Source organism: Contarinia nasturtii, unplaced genomic scaffold (genome assembly GCF_009176525.2).
Source record: "Contarinia nasturtii isolate CC-2019 unplaced genomic scaffold, AAFC_CNas_1.1 Cnas_scaffold_1037, whole genome shotgun sequence".
NCBI classification, from domain to species: Eukaryota; Metazoa; Arthropoda; class Insecta; order Diptera; family Cecidomyiidae; genus Contarinia; species Contarinia nasturtii.
The window spans coordinates 8,285,010-8,309,885 of record NW_022198383.1 but is presented as its reverse complement, the minus strand read 5'-3'; the positions used below and the strand labels follow the sequence as shown (position 1 = coordinate 8,309,885).

Below are 24,876 nucleotides of genomic sequence, written 5' to 3'. Positions count from 1 at the left end.
GTGATAAACTTTTTTGAAAAATAATTGAAACAGTGAAATAATGATCAATTTGTTTTTTTAAGGACGTTAATTCCAACTCAAGTTCAATGCATTATACAATTTATCTTTCACTTCGTTGAGATCAAATTCTAAAATGGGATACAATGTCACCGGCGATTCCATTTCAACACTTGATGAGTTTTATAAACATTTCTTTCTTCTCTATTTCAGTATTTATTGCCTGATATGTTTTTATAAAACAAAATAAAACCAACAATCTGTTAATTTCTAACGTGTTTCGTAAAGCGCCAATTTTATATTAATATAAATTTTTATTGTGAACTGGAAAACAAATATATGTTTTTTTTTTCTTAAAATTTTTGTATTTTTGTGTTATTTTGAGAGAAAATTAGAGGATAAAAATATAATAATGTTTCACAATGATTTACAAAAAAAAAAAAAAACTAAAAGGAGAGAAAAGATAAAAATGGAAAAAATGGTAGGAACAATAAATTTCCGATGATTGCTTACGAATATAATATCATATTATATTTATAAATACACATATAGTAATAAAATGTATAATTGAAAGGTTTTAATGATTTCGTTTTTTAAACTGATTTTGCTTCTCTTTTCTTCTTTTTTTTGTTTCTCTCGATTTAATAAAACGATTGATTAGGTTTGATGCGACGTTGCATTCTTTGATTGTTTGACCCGTGTTGGTTCTCATTCGCATTCATTCACTCTTTCTGACCACACAAAAAACATCCATTTCATATATCGTAATTTGATTACGTAGGTTTTAGTTTGTCCTTCTATTGGCATGGATTATGGTAAACTGGTTGAAATTGATTAAATTTTTACTCGTTTTTTTCTTCTGTTACTTTCATTAAAATTGCTACTATTCTGAATGTGTATCTGGGCGGTTTACAATTTTTGTAAAGCTACTTGTACTCATAGTTATTAATTAGATTGTGCACTCTCTTTGTGAAAAATCCATTTTATGTTTGTGTATGTGTGTTTGTGTGTGCTAACGAATTGGGATGTAATAAAACCGATTTTCATTTAAAACATGCTGATGATTTGTTTTCCTTACGGCTTTTACAGCAAAGAATGGCTTGTGAATTCCATCCAATTCAGCTTTAAATAGCATTTTTATAAATAAGTTGATTGAGGTGATTGTTGTATTGATGCTATTTGGAAACGGATTCAAGCATTTCAACGAACAATTTTTTCATATTTATATTTCCACTGCGATAGACATCAATCCAAAATTTTCGCACAATTTGCTCAGCTTGTCGAATCGATGGCAAGATAAGCAGTAAATGCTGTTGCTGTGACACGGCTCCATTTTGCCTATATGATACAGACACAAAAAATACATAAACAACAATGTAAGACAAAAAAAAATCAATGAATTTACCTCAGCAAATAAACGCACTCATTCAATGAACTTAAAATGGAATCACGAAATTTGATCAAAGCGGTCGGATTATCCAGTATCTTTTCACAATTTGATAAAATCAATGCTTTTAGTAGAAAATACTCTTCTTTTCTCGGTGACAGACGTTCCAATTGTTGGGCTATTTGAGCGCACTGAAAATATAAAATTGATTTCAATCAGGTCACCGAATTCTATTTCAATATTAATTTGTCTTACATGATTGTACAATTCGCTTGCTCCGCAAACTTTGGCTGTTCGTTCATCAAGCCAAAAATCTTTAGCAAATACCAGCTTACCAGTAAACGGTATTGAACGATAAGCCAATTGAAGTGTTAACAGCTCAGCCCATGTCATTTGAAGCAGTTTCATTTGATCATTTAATGGAAGTTCAATGAATCCTAGGGAAATGAAAAAAAAAAAAATTAAAAATCGTTTTTCAACTAATTTTTTCAAAAATGCAAACCTGGAATTTGTTTCGCCCAGCCGATCACACTAACTAATTCTCTATCGTAAATATCACTTAAAACACTGAGCATATCCTGAATCTCTGTTTCGATGCGATGTTCCATATCCATAAAAATATCACTTTTATCGTCTGCATCTTTCTCATTGGAACTGCCACAATCGCTGCTGTTACTGCCGGTAGTGCTGATATTATCCCTTGATAGATTTTTGTTATACATAAGCATATCAATGCTTGGTGGAACAACGTTCAATAGATCTGGTTCGCATAGGGTTAGAATCTCCAAAATTTTAATGTCTTCCAATGATGTGGGCGGCATGCTTGTATTCGATGGGAAAATTTGCATTTGATACGGATTCGCATTTGGATTGCGACGATACTTTTGACGACCGCCACGTACACGATCCAAACGTACACCTTCTTTCAACATGCCCATCAGCAAACATTTTTGGAAACGGCATGCTTGACACGCTTTGCGACGACGCTTATTTATCTCACACTCTTGATTGGCCGGGCAAGTATACTCAATGTTGCCTTGAATGGTCCGCTTGAAAAATGCTTTGCATGCTTCACATGACGCAACTCCATAATGAAATCCTATCGAATTTTCAACATATATTAGCGATACAGAAACGCACACTCATTTTCTTTTATGCTAAAAATTAACTTACCGGATGCAACATCACCACACACTAAACAAAGGCGACGTGGTAGTTCTTCCTTGTTCGAATCATTTTGATCCGATTGACATACCGGAAATTTTTCATCACCCAATGGTGTGGTTGATGAGCAAAATTGACGTTCCGGTGATGCTGGCGAGTTTTTGTTCGTGTTATTATTGATGGGTGTACATTTGTAATCCATCTGTGAATGAAAGCAAAAATGGAATAAAAACGATGTTTTAACTAAAAATAGAATTGGCAAACTAATTTTAGATCCAATACCGTATTTGCTGAAGCAGAATTGTTGAATATGAAACCTTGCGCATTGAAATTGCCGTTCGACGGCGATGGACTACAGCATGTAGTATCAATTTCTTGCTTTATATGAGCGTGAGCATGAGTCGGTGTCTCTGCCATCATAGGGATCTGAAATTATTAAAAGAAACACATAATTAGAACATTTTAGTATGATTCCCTTCTTTTTTTGTAAAATATTGTGAACAGTGCACGCGATTTAAAAAAAAAAGGTTTTTTAAAAACGAATTATTCCAAAGGAATTTGAACCAAAAAACTTCATTCTTTATATGGTAAACTATTTTTTACGACAGTAAATATCATGAAACCTCAAACTCAATTAATTCTTATGTGTGGTTACTAAATAAATTACATTTATCTTTGCTACTAAATGCTATAACACTTGAATCTCACTCGCTTTCTCGTATGCGCTTTAAACTTGAAAAACTGAGGAAGTGGAAAAAAATGGTTTTACGCAACAAATATGTTCTTTACAATTGACTGCATAAATGTGTTAGCCGGCCAAAAATCGCCAATTCAGAAATAACAAACAGAGAGAACAAAAGCGTAAAAAGCGAAATTAAAGTGAAAAGAAAAACGAGTTGAAAAAAAAAACATCCATACAGACACACATTTTATATACATATATATATCAAATGCGGGAAAAGTAGTCGCCGAACGAAAATGAAGTGAAAATAATGAAAAAGACCGAAGAAGAAAAAAAATCCACCGAAAAAAAGCGCACAGCAAAGAGAAAGAGAAACAACAAAAATCACATATTCATCTACATTCGCATGCAATTCGATTCATAGCTCTGCGCTCGCTATTTGTATGTGTATGCGTATATTCTTTTGATTCGTGGCCAAGTTCAAGGTGAACCGGTCTGTGTATCTTTTCAAACGAAACGAAAAAAGAGAGAAATAAAGAGGCAGCCACTTTATGTGTAATAAATACACGATAAATAAACATTCACGCACGGACTATCATGTGCAGAAGAATGATGAAGAGCGAGACGGAGAGAGACAGAGGCGAAACGCTCATTGTGGTATGATCATACAAGCATAGCGTAAATAATATGTAAATGTGTGTCTTAAATTGTACTTTATTTAGTTTGTGTTTTGTGTTGCCGGCCATTTATATATACACACGGCATCACAACAGCGCGATTTGCACGTATATACATCCACACACATACACATAGTTAGTTTCTGCATTTTGGACTTAGTTTTGTTGCGCATTCCCATGCTGTAATTTTACATAATAGTTTTTATGGATTTTTTTTTCTGTATTTGCACTGTTGCCTCTTCTTTCATCTCTATATTGCACGTATGCATGCCGTCGAAATCGGACGATTTATCATCTGTCGACCGTCTCACATATACATACATATCTATTTAATGCGATTAAAAATTTCATTCTAATGCATGCATATTAAAAAAAATCATATAATTTTTCATGCAGTTTATTGAAAAATGACGAATGCCTATGCATTCTGCTTCTAAATGTAGTCAAATGAAGAAAAACTTAACCATTTATTGTGCCTTAATATACGAGATAATATTTGCAAAGAATGACAAGCGTCGCGCATATGTTGCGTCGTAAGAAAATACACAAAATGCACTTTCGACTCTCCTCGCAAAAATTTGAAAGTAAAATGCATTGTTTTTGATTAAAAACCGAAAACGATTGATAGAGGAAAGTAGAAAAACAAATTTCATAATTCGTCGATGTTACGTATAGCGGCGACACTGTGATAAAGGCTTTTTGATAATACGAAATCTAACAAAATAAAAAGAAACAAAAGCAGACGAAAAATTCCGTTTTGTTTTTGTTTTTTTTTTTTTTTGTATGCCCATAATTCATATGTATATCAAATTTATCTCTTTCGACTAATTTATTTTTAATTTGGCTCAAGCGAATACAGACAGAGATGCTATTAAGTCACTCTGGATAAGCGAAACTGATAAATTTCGTGGGCTTAAAGCCAAACGTCGCAACGAGCTGCAAATTGATGCAGTCCAACAACGGATGTTTAACGATTCTCGTTTTTTTTTGTGCTTGTTTTTTTTTTATTCTGTGCTTCAGAAACATCATTAAAATTCATAGTAAAATGGCATCGTTAACTGTATGTGTATGAAAATACAGCGCACCAAATTATATCGCCGGAATACATTGAAAATGAGAGAATCGTAAATCGTGTTAGATTGTAAAAAAGAAAACGAATATTACTTTGAAAACAAAAAAAAAATCGGTTTTTGTGCACCGGAACTGGCTGACTGGTGTATGTGTGTGTGAGAACATTTGACGACGTTCGCACAGCTGGTCGAACATTGTAAGTGCAAAATACTTAATCGCAACACACAGCACGACCAGGGAAAAACATGTCAAACACTGAACGAATATACTGTATGACATTGAGAAAATTGCAACATAGAAAAATCATTACATTTTTGTTCACTAATCACATAACGATCACACTTTTGATGAAAGAGAATGCGACACATTCGAATCAAAATGAACATAAGTAATTTCAGTCAAAAAATTTTGCAGGAAGAATGGGATGGGAGCAAAAATGTGAGACTGAAAGAGTCTTTGGGTTACAACGATTTATTTAAAAAATTTCACTGTTCCATAGCTTGAAAGAAAAAAGAAGTTCTCGGGAGGACGAAAATCCACGAAAACATAAAAATGATTAATTTACTTTTAAAAACCCCTCGGCATGTTCATAAACGCGACAGCGTATACCATAAAAAATTAAAACGCCATGCAAATTTGCCCCATGCAAAAATCATCATCTCACACACGCATAAATACACACACACACGAGAAAGAGAGAAGCAATGCGGTAATAATATCATCATTAGAAAAACCACAACATAAAAAATGTATTTCATGTATGTAAATAGCGAAACATTTGAATAGAACCAAACCCAATACAATGAAAAGAATGTAATAGTTCTCAATTGAAAAGAGACAACCCAACCCGAGAGGTACAAGTGCGCACATTTCATCTGCCCGAAAACACACAGTGTCAAAAAGCAACAGCTACAGCCAAGTTTTCAAGTTGAAAAGAAGAAAAAAAAAAACATGTTAAAAGAGATTCAAATTCAAATTTAATGAATCGATGAATGACTAGCCATAAAATGATCGATGACAGTGTTGAAAAAAATATTATAACATGGCAAAACTCAATTTGAGTTTTATTTAGATCTCATCCTAATTTTATTGCGACGAATTCCACATTCGCAAAAAAAACACATATTACTTTCCGCGAACAATTTCCGAATGCGCTCGTCAAGTCCAGGCATTCATCGATCGTTCGAGAGCAATTCACTTAAAATGTGAAAGATCTGGCAAGTGTCATTTGAAATAAGAGTGATTTAATAGAGTTTTTTTGATCTAATAACATTCCAAAGCTCTTAGAACTTGTGGAAAATCTTTTTTTTAAAACATATGAAGAATTTCAATATGGATCTACTTAAATTTTGGTAGAAAAAAACTGAAACTAATGCGAATATATTAATTTTATTTATATTTTCTGTTGTTCATTCACGATTCGGCAACTGCGTTCTAATGGCACTTTAAATGCTCGAGTTATTTAAACGAAACTAAAAGTGAATCCATAATGAAAGGCAGATGTATATCAAATGTAGTACGGACATAAAACAAACCTAAGCACTGTCAGTCAGTCAGTCAGTCGAGGACTTTGCACAAGAAAATAAAAGCAATGGCATGGAAGAATGAAAAAAGCAACAGCACGAAGCGAATTAAGATTCCGTCCAATTGGCCGGGCATAGAAACCAAATGGCAGAGAAAAACGCGACGAACACACACTGAATAGTTTCGACAGAGAATGATGAATGATGTAATCGAAAATGCATATGCCATATACAATTTTATGTGGAAAAATTCAAGGTCAGAATTGAATCTAACTGCTTTGCATTAAAAAAAATGTATATGGAACGCTTTAAAAAAAACCAAGGGTTTTCCTGTACTAATGTACTATACAAAACCGGAGCTCGTCAAAGAACGAGAGGTAAAAGAGCACAAGCCAAAAGTAAAACTAAACGATTCTTCTTTATACAGATATAAGGAGAATTCTGTAGTCTGATCATGAATCGCCACATACGTCATAGAATTTAATTCAAAATTATAGCACGTCATCAAAAGCCGCGCAAATTCAAAGACTAAACAAGAATAAAATATTTTTTTTCCATTGAAATTCATAACAGGAACAATAATTAGACAGCAAAAACAGACTCTTAAGAAAGCATCTATTTCAGGTGTTTGCCGCACCGAATAACAAATCCGAGATGCACTTAATGATTATGATGGACGATTACGCATGTTGTTGAATGTAATCATAAACTTTAGTGTAATATCGATTCCAACGATAGCTGAGTATATTATTTCGTTTGAAGCTCTTTAGATTTATTATGAAATGTGGCACTCAGTGATTTTAGATAGTCTTATCGCTTTCAAAGAATTATGAAGAATTAGCCAGAAAATTTCTTTTTGTTATTGAATTTGTTGAGAAAGATGCAATTTGATATCGTGAAACAAGGATGAATTATTTCGAAACTATTGTTAGCCAGTTATCGCACACGATGTCTCAACGTTGTTCAACCGTTGTCTTTGGGGTTATCATTACACATTTCATGGCTGGTGTGTATTGCGTCTTCATTTTTATTTTCGCCTATTGATGCAGGAAAATTATGTGCGGTAGTTTTTGTACAGGTTTTTGTGTATCTCTCTCTCTCTCGTCCTCTCATTTCATTCTACTTTTCAATTGCTTACGACAATTTTGATTCGAATTACTCGTCCACTTCGACAATTTGCTGACTTAATAGAAACATGATGTTGTTTTTGCATTCGTGTGTTTATGTTACCATATACGTCGTAAATTTACGTAACACAATGCGTCATCGTGGGCTCGATATTTATTGTTATTATTTTGTTTGTGTGTGTTATGATCGTATCGCAAACTTCAAATCTTGCTGTCATTGCTTTTAGTTTCAATGAACCTTTTGCGTCAAATTATTAAATCACACATAAATTCTATTTCATTTGTATTTTCAGAAAATAATTAAAAAAAAATTCAATTAGGTATTTAGCGATCGATGTTTGATCAATTTTATAAATTGCATAATATTGATTTGAAGTTTTTTTTTCTCGAAGTAAAACACGGAAAAAATACATTTTTAGCTGACCAATGAAAATGTTGACGAGAAGAAAAATAAATTATCTGTTATTGTCGTTGTTCCAGTTTTATTAGAGGCACGAGGAATAATTTTTTTGTTCACTCTGCACTTGGTGCAATCTGAATTGATTCGAGTACGTGTGATCTCTGGCTTTTTAAAATGAATATAATAATAAATTATCGTGTGGATAACGAAATGCACAAGTTGGTTTCGCACATCAAACTAAGTGTTACTTCAAATCGCAACGATCGAAGGAATATTTTCTTTTTATAGTGCTTATTCTAAATATAACAGCGGAACGATTCCATTGAACGAGCGCGTACTTTTCATTTATCAGTCAAGTTTACATGACAACAGCGATTTGTTGGTATTTGCACTTGCAAACAAATGGAGACGAAAAAAAAGTGAAATAAGCTATGGTGACGATCCTTCTTTTCGAAAAATGTCACTGCTGTACAAGGGGTGCTAAATACAATTAAAAATGCAAAACCGAAACTGAAAAATATAGTCGCAAAACGTTCATATGTGCATATGCATTAATGTAAAAACAGAGAAAAAAAAAACATAAATTGATCAGTGAAACAAACAAAACAATAAGTCTTTCAGTACATTTGAGCATTTTATCTAATAAACAAACAAACACACACCGAGAGAGGGGGAGAGTTGGAGAGAGCATTTTTAACAGATTGCATGAATGCAAGCAATAACAATAAATGAAATGATTTTTTGTCCGTTTTGTGTTGTTGCTGGTTGCACCCATTGTTTTCTTGTCAACCGCATCAAAAAATAAATATGTTGTGCAATGGGGCAACCGTAGAACGAGAGCACACACATGCATACAAACATATAGATAACATGTATACACAAAACAAAAAAAATCACATTGGATGGCAATTTGCTGATGCGCGCCTGTTGTCATTTCAGTTCAGATTAGATAACAAATAGCATCTCGCTGTAGGTATATCAAGCAAACTTCACACTAAAAATGATTGTGTGCTTTGTCAATTTAGACGAATGTGCAATCATCAGCTTAAACCAATTCGAATTCCCCTCATGCATTCTCAGCTTATCGCAAGAATTTTCTTCGCTTCGCTTAAAATATACAGTGAACAGATGAATTTTACAATGGCATGTGACAAATCGCAATAATATCAACGAGTATGGTGCATCCAGTGACAATAATTCAACCATTCGAATGTATGGCGCACAGAAGCGGCGATCAAAAAGGAGCCATAAATTTCATCGATAAAAAGAAAATGGCACATATAAGCGGTAAGATGGAAATTTATTGAATACCAACTGAACTACGTGCGTCCAATTGCTGATAAAAAATGATTATTGTAACAATCTTTATTGCAGTGTGTATTTTGTTAAAATGTACAATTTTTTTGAATCGATTCGCCGACACCGGCGCATAAAATGTGAAACAGAGATAGATTCGAATACAACAACAAAATGCATCACCGAAACGAATTAGATCGCTTTGACCATGAACTTGATAATCGTTTAAAATACTCTTTTTTTTCAACTTTATTCAACATGCAGAGTGTATTTATATTTTTGTCACCGTGTCGCGCTCATTCATTCGGATTTGATTATTCTATATCTGTGTTTGAATATATATCTGTTGTGCTTGATTTACGGATGATATATATCATGCAGCTTAGCCGCATTTTTTCTCTTTAACTGCTTACGATTTACGAATTTGATTACAATGCCTCTCGCCCATTGATTTCTGATACCTTTTTTTACCTCTTTGTTACAGCCATCATATTCGTTAATTGCTGATACTTTCAATTTATAATTTTGTTGTTGTATTTTTTTTATCGCTTTTCAATCACAATCGAAATTTTAAGATAATTCCTTTTTCGAGTTTTATGATGTTGAATTTAGGTTTTTTTAATGATCAGAGAGATCTAAATCAAATGATACAGCTTGTATTTAAAATAAAACAAAAGATTATAAACAGAACCTACCACATCTTGCATCCAAACATCCATGGTTGTAATTTATTTTGAATTTAATTTTTTTTATCGATTGAATGTATATATATAACTTGTATGTTAATGATACCAACAGATCGATAGTTGTACTGTTCACTTTTTTTGTTTTAAAAAAAATCTAAAGTTTATGTTTTTTCTTGTCTTTTTTGAGCGCTCGTCGTATTTTTTGCGAAAGAATAGAGAAAAATTGGTTCCGTAACTATACCAACATGTTAATATATTTAATATTTGTACAATTCATTGCGATGCTGATCAACATAAACGATTGCTTGTGTCCATTTATTTTCATTAAAATTGATTAAAATCGTATAAATTCAGCACTAGTTAATTGTAACTAAATATAAATTTATTACTTGGGTTTGCTCCCTTCGTGTGTGTATCAGTTGCTCTTTTCGTTCAATAATTCATTAATTTTGATTGTAAATTGTCTGTCTCCACGGCTCTGTCTAGTTTAGTATTTTCATCATTTTATAGTTTTTTTTTTTTAAACGATCAATTTACTGATCGTGCATTCGTTCTTCCTGGAGTAAATGACGTTACACAAAATATAGAAACGGTCTTAATTTAGGCACTAATTTAACATATTTTTGTTCTGTCGTCGGCTTCGATTTCTTTTTTTCGGCTGTTAAATGTTTGGCTTCAGTATTTTATTATAAAAGTTGCGAAATTGCTCGAGAAAATTCGGTTCAAGTGAAATATTGTCGGAAAAAAGTGTGTAATCACAATTTACTTTTAGACACTTTGGTAAAAATATATTGACAAAAAAAAAAACATTCAACAACAACACATCGAAAATATGTTGCGAATCACGCACTTAGAGTAGGCACTTTTTTGTGGTTCAAGTCTGTTTGGTAATTGATAAGGCATAAAAAAAATTCTGTCTCTGAATATATTAACTTCATCTAATAAACACTTGAGTGAATGCAAATGGTAATAAAAACTCGGATGGAAAATCGCGTGATGAAGAAAAAAGAATTGCAAACAAAAGACGTCACTAAATGTACAAGAAGCTAAATCTCGGTAGAAAATCGGTGATTTTTTTCTAAAAATGTTGAATCAAAATATCTATATATAGGTTCACTTAGAAGCGTCAAACAAAAATTTCTGGATATATTTTGTTGGTATGCTAACTCTCGTTCGCCATTTGAAAATGCACTGTTCAACACAAAACGAAATTGTATTCGCAAGAAGAAGATTAAATAAATTTTATTTTATGCTCTCACACGGGATATTTTACTTCTAGTCTATATAATGCTGGTGATGTATCGGGCGGTGTTAGCGTTGTTTGCTGTGCGACGCGATGGCTCATACTGAAACTTAAATTCTATTTACTTTTGCACAAAATCCAAATTTTTATTTCATTCTTGATTGTTGATGTTTATTTTTTTTTTCTGTCCCGTCGGGTTTTCTATTCCATTTCTCGATTGTAGTGGTGGCGTATTTTCTTCTACATACACTACTGCTTTTTTGGTTGCTGCTGCTGTTTTTTTTTTGCACGAACAGCAACGCGATGTGAACGAATGCAAAACTGTGTACAGATTCGCGTTCGCTTATATACATACACACACAAGATATGAAGGCGAAAGACGACACTCAGCTCAAGTTGTGAACGCCGATGTAATAGTTGCCGTTCGTGATATGTGCTGGTTGCTACTTTACTTCATGTGTAGATGTATGCCGGAGATTTGTTGTTTTTTTTTCGCTCTCGTCTGTTTTTTTTTTTTGTTCTTTGGCATTTTTTTTCGTTCGGTTTTATTTCCAAATGCGAGCATGTATTTGTATATTACATATGCTTAAAATGCGACTGTGTGTCTGTGATTCGTAATATGAATTCGATGTGCTGGTATTTGTGTAATAAAATGTTTTTTCATTGTGTGATATATATACATAAGTGAACGTGTGACAGCGCGATTTTGACTGCATCGTTAGCTAATAGCATTATTTATATAGAGTATAGTGTTGTAATATATTCGCTGTACATAACTAATCGAATCGGATTGAATGTAAGCATCAATAACTGAATAGCGTTTGGTTTATATATACGGATCAAATGTTTTTCGCACAGACAGACAACCGAAAGCGAATATAAAAGAATTCAAAAGACATAGAATGAAATTGAATGAAAAAAGAGACTTATATGTAAATAAAGTCACTAGGCTTCCATTTATATATATACTAATTAATTGTTATGTAGTAAATATAGAACAGAATTTTTGCTTCGACTAATTTTATGTGCTTCCAACTTTTTTTTTTTGTAGAAACTATTTCGTTTTTCTTCTTCGTGCCATTTTCTTCTCAATCTATATATCATATTAATACGTTGATAGACAACAGATGCGATAAATTCGATATGCATTGCAAAGTATCAAGTGTTTGCTTTGTGCATTAGACATAAAATGTGTGCAAATGCTGCGAGTTTAAATTCTCTGCATGTTAAAATATACAATATTAGTCACTGAAACCCTTTGCTTATCTGGTCAGCTGTTCTCTCATCACAATGATGCTATAATGTATGTATATATAAATGATTTCCTGGGTCCCATTGCGATCACTTTAAATTGATTGGTGCAGCGGTCTTGGATATTTTTGCCAATTTCGATACTCGGCTATTAATTTCCTACATTTTGCGTTTGTTCATTCGTTCGCTATTATTATATGCTATTATTCGGTGTTTCGTTATATTGTTTGCGGTTGGTGCACGATATCAAATCGATCTATTCATTACAGATCGGCATTGTCAGCACTCGTACGTTCACTCAGTAACGTAAACATTAAGTAGCTGGGTATAACATTTTTATTTCATTATCTATTTCGGATGAACCATCTCTCTATCTACAGGGGGAGGAAAATTTTTTAAGCCTGACATATAGACGGCACTAGTTACAAATTGTTCTTGTGCTGTAATTGACGTACGAACTGTCAATACTATTGACTCAATAGTATTGCAGAAAAAAATTGAGTTGATATCTGTCGTCGTTTGTTTTCAACATCATTGCATACCAAGCAACCTCGATATTTTTGAAAAAATGGATAAAATCGAATATCGTGCGGTGATTAAGTTTCTCACAAAAGAAGGTGTGACACCAAAGGATATCAATGATCGCTTGCGTGCTGTTTATGGGGTCCTTGCCCCATCGTATGCCACAGTAAAACTATGGGCAAAACAATTCAAGTGGGGTAGAGAATCATTGGAAGATGATCCTCATACAGGTCGACCAATTGAAGCAACAGCTTCAGATGTAGTGCAAAAAATTGAACATCACGTGCACGAAAATCCTCGAATGAGCAAGAAAGTGTTAGCAGCAATGTTTGACATCTCAGAGAAGAGTATTTACAACATACTTCATGAAAAATTGCACATGAGAAAGGTTTGCTCGCGATGGATTCCAAGAACGTTGAACAAATCCCAAAAAGAAGAACGAATTGCTGCTGCACACGAGTTTCTCGAGTTGTTGGAATGGAATGAAACGGACACATTTGAGGGAATAGTGACTGGCGACGAAACCTGGATCCACTACTATGATCCAGAGCTCAAATCACAGACGATGGAATGGCACAAACGTGGTGAACCAGCATCGAAAGTGCCACGCAAACAAATTGCCACAAACAAAGTAATGGCCTCTGTATTCTGGGATGCCAAAGGCATATTATTGGTTGAATTCCTTCCAAAGAATACCACAGTCACGGGCTATTATTATGCACAACAAATGCATAGATTGCGTAAAGCGATCAGAGAAAAGCGTCCTGGTTTGCTCACTCGAAAAGTTCTTCTTTTGCATGACAATGCACCGCCTCACAAATCATTGCTTGCACAAGCTGCCATCAGGGAATGTGGGTTCGAACAACTCCACCATCCACCGTATTCTCCAGATCTGGCCCCCAGCGACTATTTCCTGTTCCCAAACACCAAAAGATATCTGAAGGGGAAGCAATATGAGTCCGAAGAAGAGATATCGAACGATATTTTCAACGTATGGGAGGACAAAGATGCCGAGTGGTTTGAAGGAGGAATTAAAGCATTGAAGCATCGATATGAAAGTGTCATTCGTGTTCATGGAGACTACTTTGAATAATAAATATAGTCATTTAAAAATACAATGTGTGTTTCTATATCAGGCTTAAAAAATTTTCCTCCCCCTGTAATCGCCACCAGAATACATACATGACTTTTTTTTATTTGAAATTGAAGCTTATACAATCAAAAGCTAATGCACTCCAACAAACACTCCAACGCCAAACAAAATTTTGAAGCCGTTTCATTTCATCAAATGGGTTTGTTTTTTTTGGTTTGGCCCCTTAGTTAAATTTATCAGAGCATTGTTTGTTTTTGTATATTACAACCAACAAATTGATGAAATCATGCAATTACAATTTAAATTTGTCTGAGTGCATGAAACTTTTAATAGGGGTCTTGTATGTACTTCAATTGGTGCGTTGTATTTTATTGGCTATTTTGAGTTTGAGTGAATCAATTACCGACTCAATCACGGCTAAATCATTAATGCATCATTCGATAGAGGCCGATCAAACTCGGTGCGCACGGCAAAAAAGTATAAGCTCTATGAGAGCATGCATATTGATTTCTTAATTATATATGTTTAAACAGTGTATTTATCTCTTTGAATGCACAGCGTTTGAATAAGCTGTGCTTGGTTGTTCTCGATTTTTCACTCTCTTCATATCACATCGATCTAATTTGAATTTGCTTTTTTTTCTATTGATGTTCTAAATATATATTGTGCAAAATGAGAAGAGAAAGAGAGGAGTAAATGGTGTCTAGCATGCTGCTATTCATGTTACTGATCAAAACAGATAATAACCGCCTATTTTAATATGACATGCAAAATTTGGCCGGTCCAATGAAACTACATTGTTTGTTTCTAAGTTGATATGCTACAGTATTGTGATTTGAAGGCTATTCACGCACGCAAACACATAAACGAACGAACCGAATGAATCGATTTACGAATATGCATACGAATGTTATTCGCAAAATATTTAATCTCATTTACTGACCCATCGGAATTTTCGGTAACAACTTTTTTATTTTGGTTGTATCTCCAAAGAAAATGTATTTGAATGGTGCCAATCAGCTAGGCTTAAAATTCAATGCAAAAGCTGCTTGATTGAATAAGAATGTTTCGTCAGAGTTCCAAAATAGCGACACATTTTTTTGCAATAAGAAATTTCAGCATTCCTGCGTATTTTTGTGATTATTTCATTGTTCATGCCAAAAAATTGCATTTAGTTAATTTATAAATAGCGGAAATTTTCTGTTGGATAAAACGAAGCGAGCAAGCAAATAATTGAAGCCATCCAAAATCCACTCGTCGGTTGGTATGGTCAGCACCATTGACATTCAGATTCTGGTTGCTGAGAAAGACGGTTTTGAAAACATACAATTCCAGCACATACACGCACTTAGACCATTAAGTAATTTTGTTACATTCTATTCTTTCGGAGCAGCCATCGAAATAATGGTACGGCAGACAATAAAAACAAAACTATTACCATAAAGAAAAACAAGACAAGCCGAATACCGTGAGCTGCGCTTACTTGAGTGCGGCACCTAATTGCCGAAAATTCAGTTGCTTCCATGATTATTATGATTATGATTGTTTTTGTTGATTATTTGCCTCAAACATCGTCGTGCATATGTGTGTTTGATTGTTTGTATATGTATCGATAGTTGCTTTGTTGTCTCAAACAACTTAGTCATTCCGAGAATATAGTTAAAGCATTGTGTGAGTGCTTGATGGGCCCCCCTGACAAGTACATGTTAATTTGATCGATATGTACATAACGTTGTTGGTTCAAGTCTGTCGTATTTACTACATGATGTGATTTTTTTTTTGTTTTCGAAAAAAATGAAACAACAACAAGGAGTTAGAGACCTTGAAATTTTTCGGCGGATCACTTCTTTCTTCTTTCTTGCACGTCATGAGCATGTGTTCACTGTCATTCTTTTTTGGCGTTCCGTTTTGCGATAAATTTTTCTTCTCCCTTTCCCGCATTGTGCAAATGGTTACTCCTCGTCTTTTTCCACCAATGGTTTCTTTTTTCATACACTGTTTCATTTTGGCATCCCGTTCTCGAAAATCATGCATTCGGTTGTCTTTATTTTTCACCAGTTTTTTTATTCATGTTCAAGGCACTAAGTTCTAAGTAAATAAAAGCCGTTTTTTATGTGTGGTTTGTATGCGTCTATATTTCCCTTATTTTGCATACATTTTTTTCTCTCACCCATATTTGTAAAAAAAAAGAATGTGTAAAAAAGTCTTTTGGCAATTTTATCGTAACCCATCGAAAATGAATTGAGTGGAAACAACGGCAGAAAGGAGAACATCAATTTTGTACACTTGTTTTCTCTCTTTTATCGTCGTTGACTTCGAAATTTATTAACAAGATTGCTGTGAACGTACTTGGTACATGACGCTCCGGTAAAAAAAAACCGGTCATACGGATCAGCAAAATCTTCTATTCAATACAGCAAAGACAACGAATATTTGAAGAAAAAAAAAACGCGCCGAGAAACAATATCGCCAAGTCATACATGAATTTTGTTTCGATTTCTTTCTTCTTATTTCAGTTCATCATCATTTGTTTTGTTGATTTTTCGGCGAATGCACCCATTTATAATGGACTATTGAAAGCCCATGTCTGCGTATGAGAGAAACCGTAGTCGATGTACACAACTCATACGATTGTCGCGTATTTATTGATTAAATATAGTATTGACTGTCTAGTTGATGTATCCATTCATATTCTTTCTTTTTCGTCGCTTCTCGCCAAAATTAAATATTAACAAATGAGTTTTCGACAAAAAAAAAATTCGTAGGCGTAATATAATCATTAAAGCACACTACTCATTTTTACATTAAGTGCTTAATGTATTCGTTCACCGAATACACTTTGCTCACACTTAAGAATTATGTGCGTCAACAATGAATTTGTGTGTTCTTTTCTTCTTATTCATCGTTCTCTTCGTTCTTTTATTTCTCTATCCCTCACATTTTGCGCGCATTCAATCTTTTTCATTTGTTAACTTTATTCCCATTTCGTATTCTTTTCGGCTTTTTGATTAATTAGTGTTTGTAACCAATGCAAAAAAAAAGAAGTGAGCATGCATTGTCTGTGCACCAGACAGTTGTTGGCGGCCCATCGTCATTTTTATCGAGTTTATGACCAAAAATCGCAATACAATGTGCCTGCATGACTAATCAGCAATGCGCCGTTGAAAATGCATAATGCTGATTTGTAGTGGTGGTTATTCATTTATGGAAATGAACATTTTTTTCGTTTACATTATCTTTTTACCGAAAGCCGTAAAAACCAGAATATAAGAAGAGACTTAAAGATTAGTCAGTTAACACATACTTCATTCAGAATTCATTCTTCGGCACTTGATAAGAGAAGATAGAGAAAGCCAAAATTCAATTGGTATTTCCAGCATATCTCGCCGTCCATCCATTTCCAAGGGTTGCAAGTCAAAACCCGCTTCAATGCCGTTGTGATAACATTTTTTGAATAACATCTTGCATAATTCTCGCTTAAAGTATTAAGTGTTGTTTAAAAAAATAAACAAGAAGAAACTTTATTGAAATATTTATATTTCTTATCACGCACTTGAAACATATCACGATTGATCGGCAAAAGCATGATTCGCTTGTTAGTGCATCACTAAATTAAATATACAGTGTTTTGGTTTGATTTTGATGTGGTTTTGTCACATGAATTACACAGTCAGCGAAATCTTTATCAACGAACTTTGACATATACACACCATTAAATCTCCGTTGATACTCAAACGAACGAAACAGATGTACCGCAAATTGATATCATAATCTAGCGAAAAAATTAGGCATGATGAATGTGTGTGCATATAAACAACGAATAGCACGTGCTTGATGGATGCGGAATCGTTTGATTCAATTGAGTCTCTTTCTCTTTCTCTTAGTCTGAATGCTGTCATCAAGTGAAATTTTCGTGATTGCTATACATTGCTTCTGGAAGCATTTTATCTTTAAATCAAAATGATGTGACCTTTTCAATATTATTGAATTTTAGATTCTAATCGGATACTTTTCATTGGAAAGTGAAATTGATAACCAATTTCATTGAAGAAGGCGCTTCAATTGTTGATAATACGGTTATGAACAGATAATTTTTACGTTTAATTAATTTTTTTATAGAATTTTGGTGAACATCAGATTATTGGCTTGAATGGATTGAAAGGGAGTTTAATAAATTGAATGTTTTGGTCTTTAAATATGTATTGCTGCAAATTTTGAGTAATTTTCCAGGGGAGTGCATTCCAAGAGGTGCTGGGGGGTTATTCTAATTCCATTAACTATATTGTCTCCGCACCTATATAATAACCATTAACTTAAGTGAAACTAACAGAGTTAATTTAGCAAATGTTTAATTTATGGAGTTGTTTAATGATATTTTCATTTGTTTAATGATGTTGTACTTTGAACATGTCCCCATACCCGAAAAACCAATAAAAGTGCTAAGCATAAATTCACCTTTGATCTTTGATTTCGGTGAGATCAAGTGCATCAACTATATCTACAATATACGTCGACATTATTTTAATCGCCCACATTTTTTTCCTTTTCGTTTCGATAAGTAATGTTAGATTAAATGGAAAAATTACGCAAAATCTAATTCCAGCCCTCTGCTGTAATTCGGATTATCGATTCAAGAAAATCTCAAACGAACGTCGAATTTCGTAGCTTATCGATTCTCGGTTCATGTTCGTTGTCACACAGAGAATATCACATCATAGCCGAAAAAAGCGACAAATTTTTATTTGATGTATATAAAGTATAGTTGAGTATAGTAGAGGTGTGAGCTGCTCGAATCACTCGAGAAAAAAAAACTTTGCACGCATACACAAACAATCACACAATTCTGAAGTCATTATTTAACCAAAAAGATATTCTCTCTACGCTGGATTTGGTTCGGCGTCAAAACAAATGCACGTTGCTCTTTTGAGCTTGTTATATCGTGTATAACTGTGTGTGTTTGTGTTAGAAAAATTAAATTTGTCTGGTTGGCTCGCGACAAACTTCTGTCTGCTATATTATAAAATGCACATAGCATATGGCAGTTTGTGTTCCAAACACACTGTTCTTTTGTTTCGTCCGTTAACGAATTTTGGCGTTTCGTGTATATTATTTCACACTGACTTCTTTTTTTTTCAGTAATAATACTTAAAACGTACGCTATAAAATGTACAGGTTCAATATAATAGACATTCGCCAGACATATAAAATAAAACAAAATATATATTGTAATACATTAGGCGAACGCGAAAAGTGGCAACACACAGCAAAATAAACTAAAAAAAAAACACGAGCAAACAACCGGGGAACAAAGTCTAGATGGGCAACGAAGCTATTGCGATGATACTATGAAACACCAAAATTATTCTGGAGATGTTTTTTTTCGGGTTGTGCAAACGCATTTGTTAAAACACTGAAACGCATTAATTTTGTAGTTTGATATGAACGAGACTATGAGCAATTCATCAAATATGCAATCGTGTGTATTCGGTAGAGATAGTAAGTTGAAGGGCAGCATAATCGCTAGGGTGGTGTGTATTTTCGATATAATTTTGCGGCCACAAAATATACTGTCTCATATCAAATTGAAAGTTGAAAACTCTTGGATCTGCTTTTCCAAGTGACCATATCTTGGTCACCAAGATTTGGTGAAATGTTGAAAAGGTGCACCACCCTAATAATCACCCACATTGTTACTGTCACGATATTTGAAATTCGCGTTGACTTCGACATCTTGACATAAGCTCATTTATTTGCATTTCTAAAGAAAATATTATGGGCTTTCCTTTTCTGTTTTTTTTTGCATATCAATTTTGGTGTTTTTAGTTCCATGAAATGTTCATTTCTCCCCCGGTGATTGTGATTTTTTTGCTATCAAGCTGTGCAAACATGGTAATCATGTTTAATATTCACTTTTCATTATTATTTATGTGTGTAATACCAGCTCTGTGAAGCAAATGAGAGAAAAAAAAGAACAACAACGTGAGCACGTGAAATATAATAAAACTGCCTTCAATGGCAGGATTCTAATATAAACCTATGGCGGTTGTAGTTATTAGCTGTGGCTATTAGCTGTGGTGTCCAAACTTGAAATAAATCCAATTTGCATTTTTTACGGTATGCATGTAGGCGAACAGTGGCCCGTATCATTTATGGCCAAAGCAATCAGCAAACAATACAAAATCTCTGAATATATGTATGTAAGTATAAATGTATGCACAATAGTGCAGACGCAATAAATAAAAGCGAGAAATGAAATGGTGAAAAATAGCTCCCCAAAAGCTGAGGCAGACACGGGAATATGAAGAAGAAGAAGAAGAAGAAGAATTGTAAACACAACTCAAGCAAATACACACAAATATATTTATATGTTTTTGGCTTCTATTCAACTGAATTATATATTTTTTTCTCTTCTCGATGGTGACTCCTTTCGTCGTGCTTCAGCGCTAAATCTATAATTTGATGTTGGCTTTTATGTATTTAGATAACCAAATATTCGTGCAAGCGAAAAAGAAGATTGTGTGGTTTAAAAAAAAGTTGTGGCAATTTAAAAGCATCCAGACAAAATAAAATTAAACACGGTAACCGTCACGAATGCAAGCATATTAAGAAGAAAAAATGAATTTAATCCAAGAAAGTGTCCAGGAGAGAATACAATTAATACACTTTGTAACGATCGAAAATACGATTTGAACGAATATTTTCATGTTATTGTCATGGTCTGACCGTGAAAAACAATAATCAGTCATTGTTATTCGATTGACTGCATTTTGGTTGCCGATTTTGTTGTCGTGGTTGTATCCTCTCTCACATCTTGTTTCTTTGACTGCTTTGTGTTATTATTGTTTTTTGCATTCACAGTTTATTTTGTTGTTCTGTTTTTATTCATCAGTATCAATTTATTTTCGAGTAGCGAGATGATTCTTTTTTTATTTCGCTCTCTCCCGCGTCTCTTTTGTTCTTTGCACCCAGACGATGGATCCTTTTTCGATGCGCATCACAGATAATAATGGCAAGTTTTTCGAACATTTCTGGTATAAACAAGACCATAGTTAAATAATGAATGTTTCATAGTTAAATAGTTTGGCTAGCAAAAACCGCAATTTTTTTTTTACCAAAATTTAAATCAAATTATCATCAAAAAACGTGATACGGCGTATCCATTACATTTAATTTGTACAAAAAACAGTGGGCAAAACCGATTTCGCTCATTCTCCACATTTAACGTACAGTTTTTAGTTTTGTCTTCGTTGCCGTCATCATCGTCAAATAGAACGATACATCAAATCTAGAATGTATGATATATGTATATGGGTGTGCTTTGTTCTAATAATAAATTGCGAAGAAAAAAAAACTCCAAATGCATACAAAACCGATGTGCATATAAGAGATGACCTTGAATTCTCGTTTTTAAAAATTGAGCGCCGTTTGTTTTATTGCGTCATTTTTTTTTCCTTCTTCAATACATATATGAAATACAAACATTCGTATGCATACCAAAGAATCAATTATTTATTGAACAAAAATATCACCCGCATGCAATCGCGCATTTTCGGTTACTCAGCTCTCTCTCTTTCTCTCATCCAATTATCACACTTTTGTGAGATTCATATTCGAAAGAATTAACATTGTTATGAAAAATAAAGATCGACAAATTTATATGTCGAAGAGGATCCAGAGAAGTTTTTGCAATGGAATGTTACCAATGTTTCGCATTCATTTGTGTTTTTTTTTTCAATAGTTGGTATATAATCATAAAAATAAAACCTATAAAAGTTTTGATTCGAAATTTATGTACTTTTTGACGAGTTTCTATCATTTTTCATGCATCAAATTGATAGAAAATACTTCAACTGCTGTACTTATTGTACCAAAACCAATTGAATTTTACCAGAATTCACATTTGTTGTTATGGTTAAATATTTGACAAAATATTCATGAAGCAGCTCATTGACATGCGACTATAGTTTATGGGATGCAAAAACAGAACAAACCAGTCAGAGTCTCATTTGACTTCATTTTGTGTAAACATCGTGATTGTCGCATCGTTTCAAATATGACAACAGACTCGGTGTCACCAAAAACTAGTGTTTTGTCATTTCCACTGTAATTTAAACCGAAATTATTAACCAAGTGGCGAAAATAAGCAACAAACAGAAATATATTCATATAAATAGTCTGACTATCTAAACGCAGTGGAAAAAAAAGCATGTATTGCGTAAGCAATGAAGAAAAAAAGCATTGGCAAAAGATCATTGTGTATAAATTCTATTGTCGGTTTGCTTTTATTGAAGAGTAATTTACGTCAGCATACAAAGACTCGATGCGGTGTATTTATAAGTATGGCTTGCAGTGGTGAAGTTTTGCAAGAATCTGCGGTGATTCTGACAATATTTTCTGGCAAGAATGACGAATACATTGAATTCACAAAGACACATGCAAAGATCGAATGGTACCTTTTGTTTGCCATCACATGTAGTTTTCAGTTTCAATAGAAAAACAAAAAAAAAAGAAATTGAAAAGTGACGACGAACAAAACAACAACCGTCAATTGCTTGTTCCCTTGCTGTGAATCGTAAAAAAGCGATTTTTTTGTTATTGTGTGTTTGCACGATGCGCTAGTAAAGCGGAAAATTCTCTAGCGATTTATCATACTCTTTTCGCTACCGCCGAAGACGTGAAAGAATAAATAAATTTTAAATTAGAAATAGAAGCGATGAGATTCATGTACAAGCAACTATACACAACGCGCTTGTGTGTCATGGTATTGGACTCTAATATCTAATTTGTGAGAGCGACTGCAAGAGTCGAACGAGCATTGAATATAATATTTCTCTATGTGAATGTCATCGCTTAGTGTGCTTAGTTCGTTGTGGAATCGGACCTACCCTACGAAAATATATTTTGTGCACTAGTCTCTCGCGCGCGAGGCTATTTTATACATGGTATATATGAATGTTTTTTTTTTGTTGTGAATCGTATTGCAATACATTTACAGCATTCCTTCCATTTGATTTTGTTTCACGTCTCCAATCAAAATTTATTTTATTCTTTGTTTTGTTCTCTGACGCGCACCGAAAAATGTTTTTAATTCGATCATCGACTCCTTTTCGTAAATTAAAGATTATATTTTTTTTAAACAATAAAAAAAAACATGATTTGGGTTGATGGTTGAGTTGGTGCCTATAAAAATACAAAGGTCCTGACTTTTTTTGACTGTCGACGTTGCGGCAAATAGCAAAAACAACAAATTCCGATTGAGTGAAATTAATATATAAAGACAACACAGCGCTTATTTTGTGTGCATTATATAAGATACTGTGCGAGAGCCAAATATTCGTTGATATTATGACATTTCATACCCTTTTCAATACAAATAACAAAAAAAAAAGAAAAACAAAAAGGATGATGGTGCCAACGAACGATATGTGTTATACATGTTTGGCTATAACTCCGTTTTTTTTTTCATATTAGATAAAGATGACATTTTATCAGATTTTTGTTCTTGAAACTAAAGCAAACTGTACATGAATTGAAATGCAAATTCTTTGAATAAAAACAGTAGAATGAGGTAGAAAAAAAGCAAAACGAATAGAAGAGAAAATCAAGAGAGATTTGCGTTATCAATTTAATTGTACGTGATTCAATGCATTGAATGAAAAAAACAACAAAGAAAAAGAAGGAGAGAAAATGCCGAAATATGACACTATAAAAAGACAAAGCCAAACATTGAAAAGACAAGAGAATGTAAATAAGAATTTTGCAATAGATTACAGAATCAACAAACATTTTCTTTTTCATTTAAAATTCCTTTTATCATCGTATACAACACAACACAACACACAGAAATGCCCATACAAGCGTAGGCCCATTGAGGCTCGTCAAATACACACACACATATGTATGACAGTAAAGACTCCATTCGATGAGCAAAACATCATGCATGTGTGCTAAAAAAACAAACCCATTAAGAATTTCAATATTTTATGAACTGAATACAAATTCTCAAGAGATTCTAATTGTGAAAAAACAAAAACAAGTATGTCGACTAAATTCAGTATGCTATGCACATGAATTCGCTTTCACTGATAAAATTCACACAAAAACTCATTATAAATTCTTTTCCTATTGCAATAAACGAAAAAAATCTCTCACCTTCGAAACAAGTTGAAGTTTTTTTTGGTCGTCGTCGTTGTCGTATTCTCGTTCGAATTTCACTTTTTCACTTTGCACAAAATTTCACTTTTTGTCACTTGGAACAAATGAATGGTGTCCGAAAAAAGAATAAAGGAAAACAAATCCAATTGACTTCCGTGCTGTTTTTTTATTCTTTGTTTTTTTTTTCAGTCAAGAATGAGGTAACATGAAAACACTAAACAAACTATATTGCCCATTGGGAAAAATTAGCAATTCGAGAGTTGAAATATATGTGAATCAATCGTCGATGTAATTTGCGAATCAGCAAAATCGAATCGATTGTTTTAAAATGAAGAACAAATTAGTCGATAAAATGATGGAAATTAAAATAAAAACAAAAAGAAAATTATATTATGACACAACGTTCTCGGGCACACCAACGAGAGGAAAAAAACACGTCCACAACAACAGAAAATGCATACACAACACGATAATGGTTAAGTAAGAACACACACCGAAAATAGAAGCGAAAAGAGAGACAGAAAAAGAAGAAGAAAATATATATATGAATTGAACTAGCTGTGCGAACACAAAGATACAGCGTAAAAACCGTAGATTTATGA

General features: G+C 33.5%; 1 protein-coding gene across 3 annotated transcripts; it reads right to left on the bottom strand.

Moving 5' to 3' along the window:
* Positions 1-465: 465 nt before the first annotated feature.
* LOC116343607 (steroid hormone receptor ERR2) lies at positions 466-24,765 on the bottom strand. Of its 3 annotated transcripts, none has more exons than XM_031771784.1 (7): positions 24,272-24,765; positions 2,831-2,974; positions 2,558-2,750; positions 1,887-2,483; positions 1,640-1,821; positions 1,403-1,575; positions 466-1,335 (listed from the first exon to the last, which is right to left on the bottom strand). In XM_031771784.1, the coding sequence occupies exons 2-7, from the start codon at positions 2,966-2,968 to the stop codon at positions 1,173-1,175; spliced, it is 1,446 nt and encodes a 481-aa protein (XP_031627644.1). In that variant the 5' UTR covers positions 2,969-2,974; positions 24,272-24,765; the 3' UTR covers positions 466-1,172. The 3 variants fall into 3 exon arrangements, with proteins under 3 accessions (XP_031627644.1, XP_031627642.1, XP_031627643.1); XM_031771782.1 differs by lacking the exon at positions 24,272-24,765 and adding an exon at positions 11,284-11,467; XM_031771783.1 differs by lacking the exon at positions 24,272-24,765 and adding an exon at positions 10,020-11,212.
* Positions 24,766-24,876: the final 111 nt, after the last annotated feature.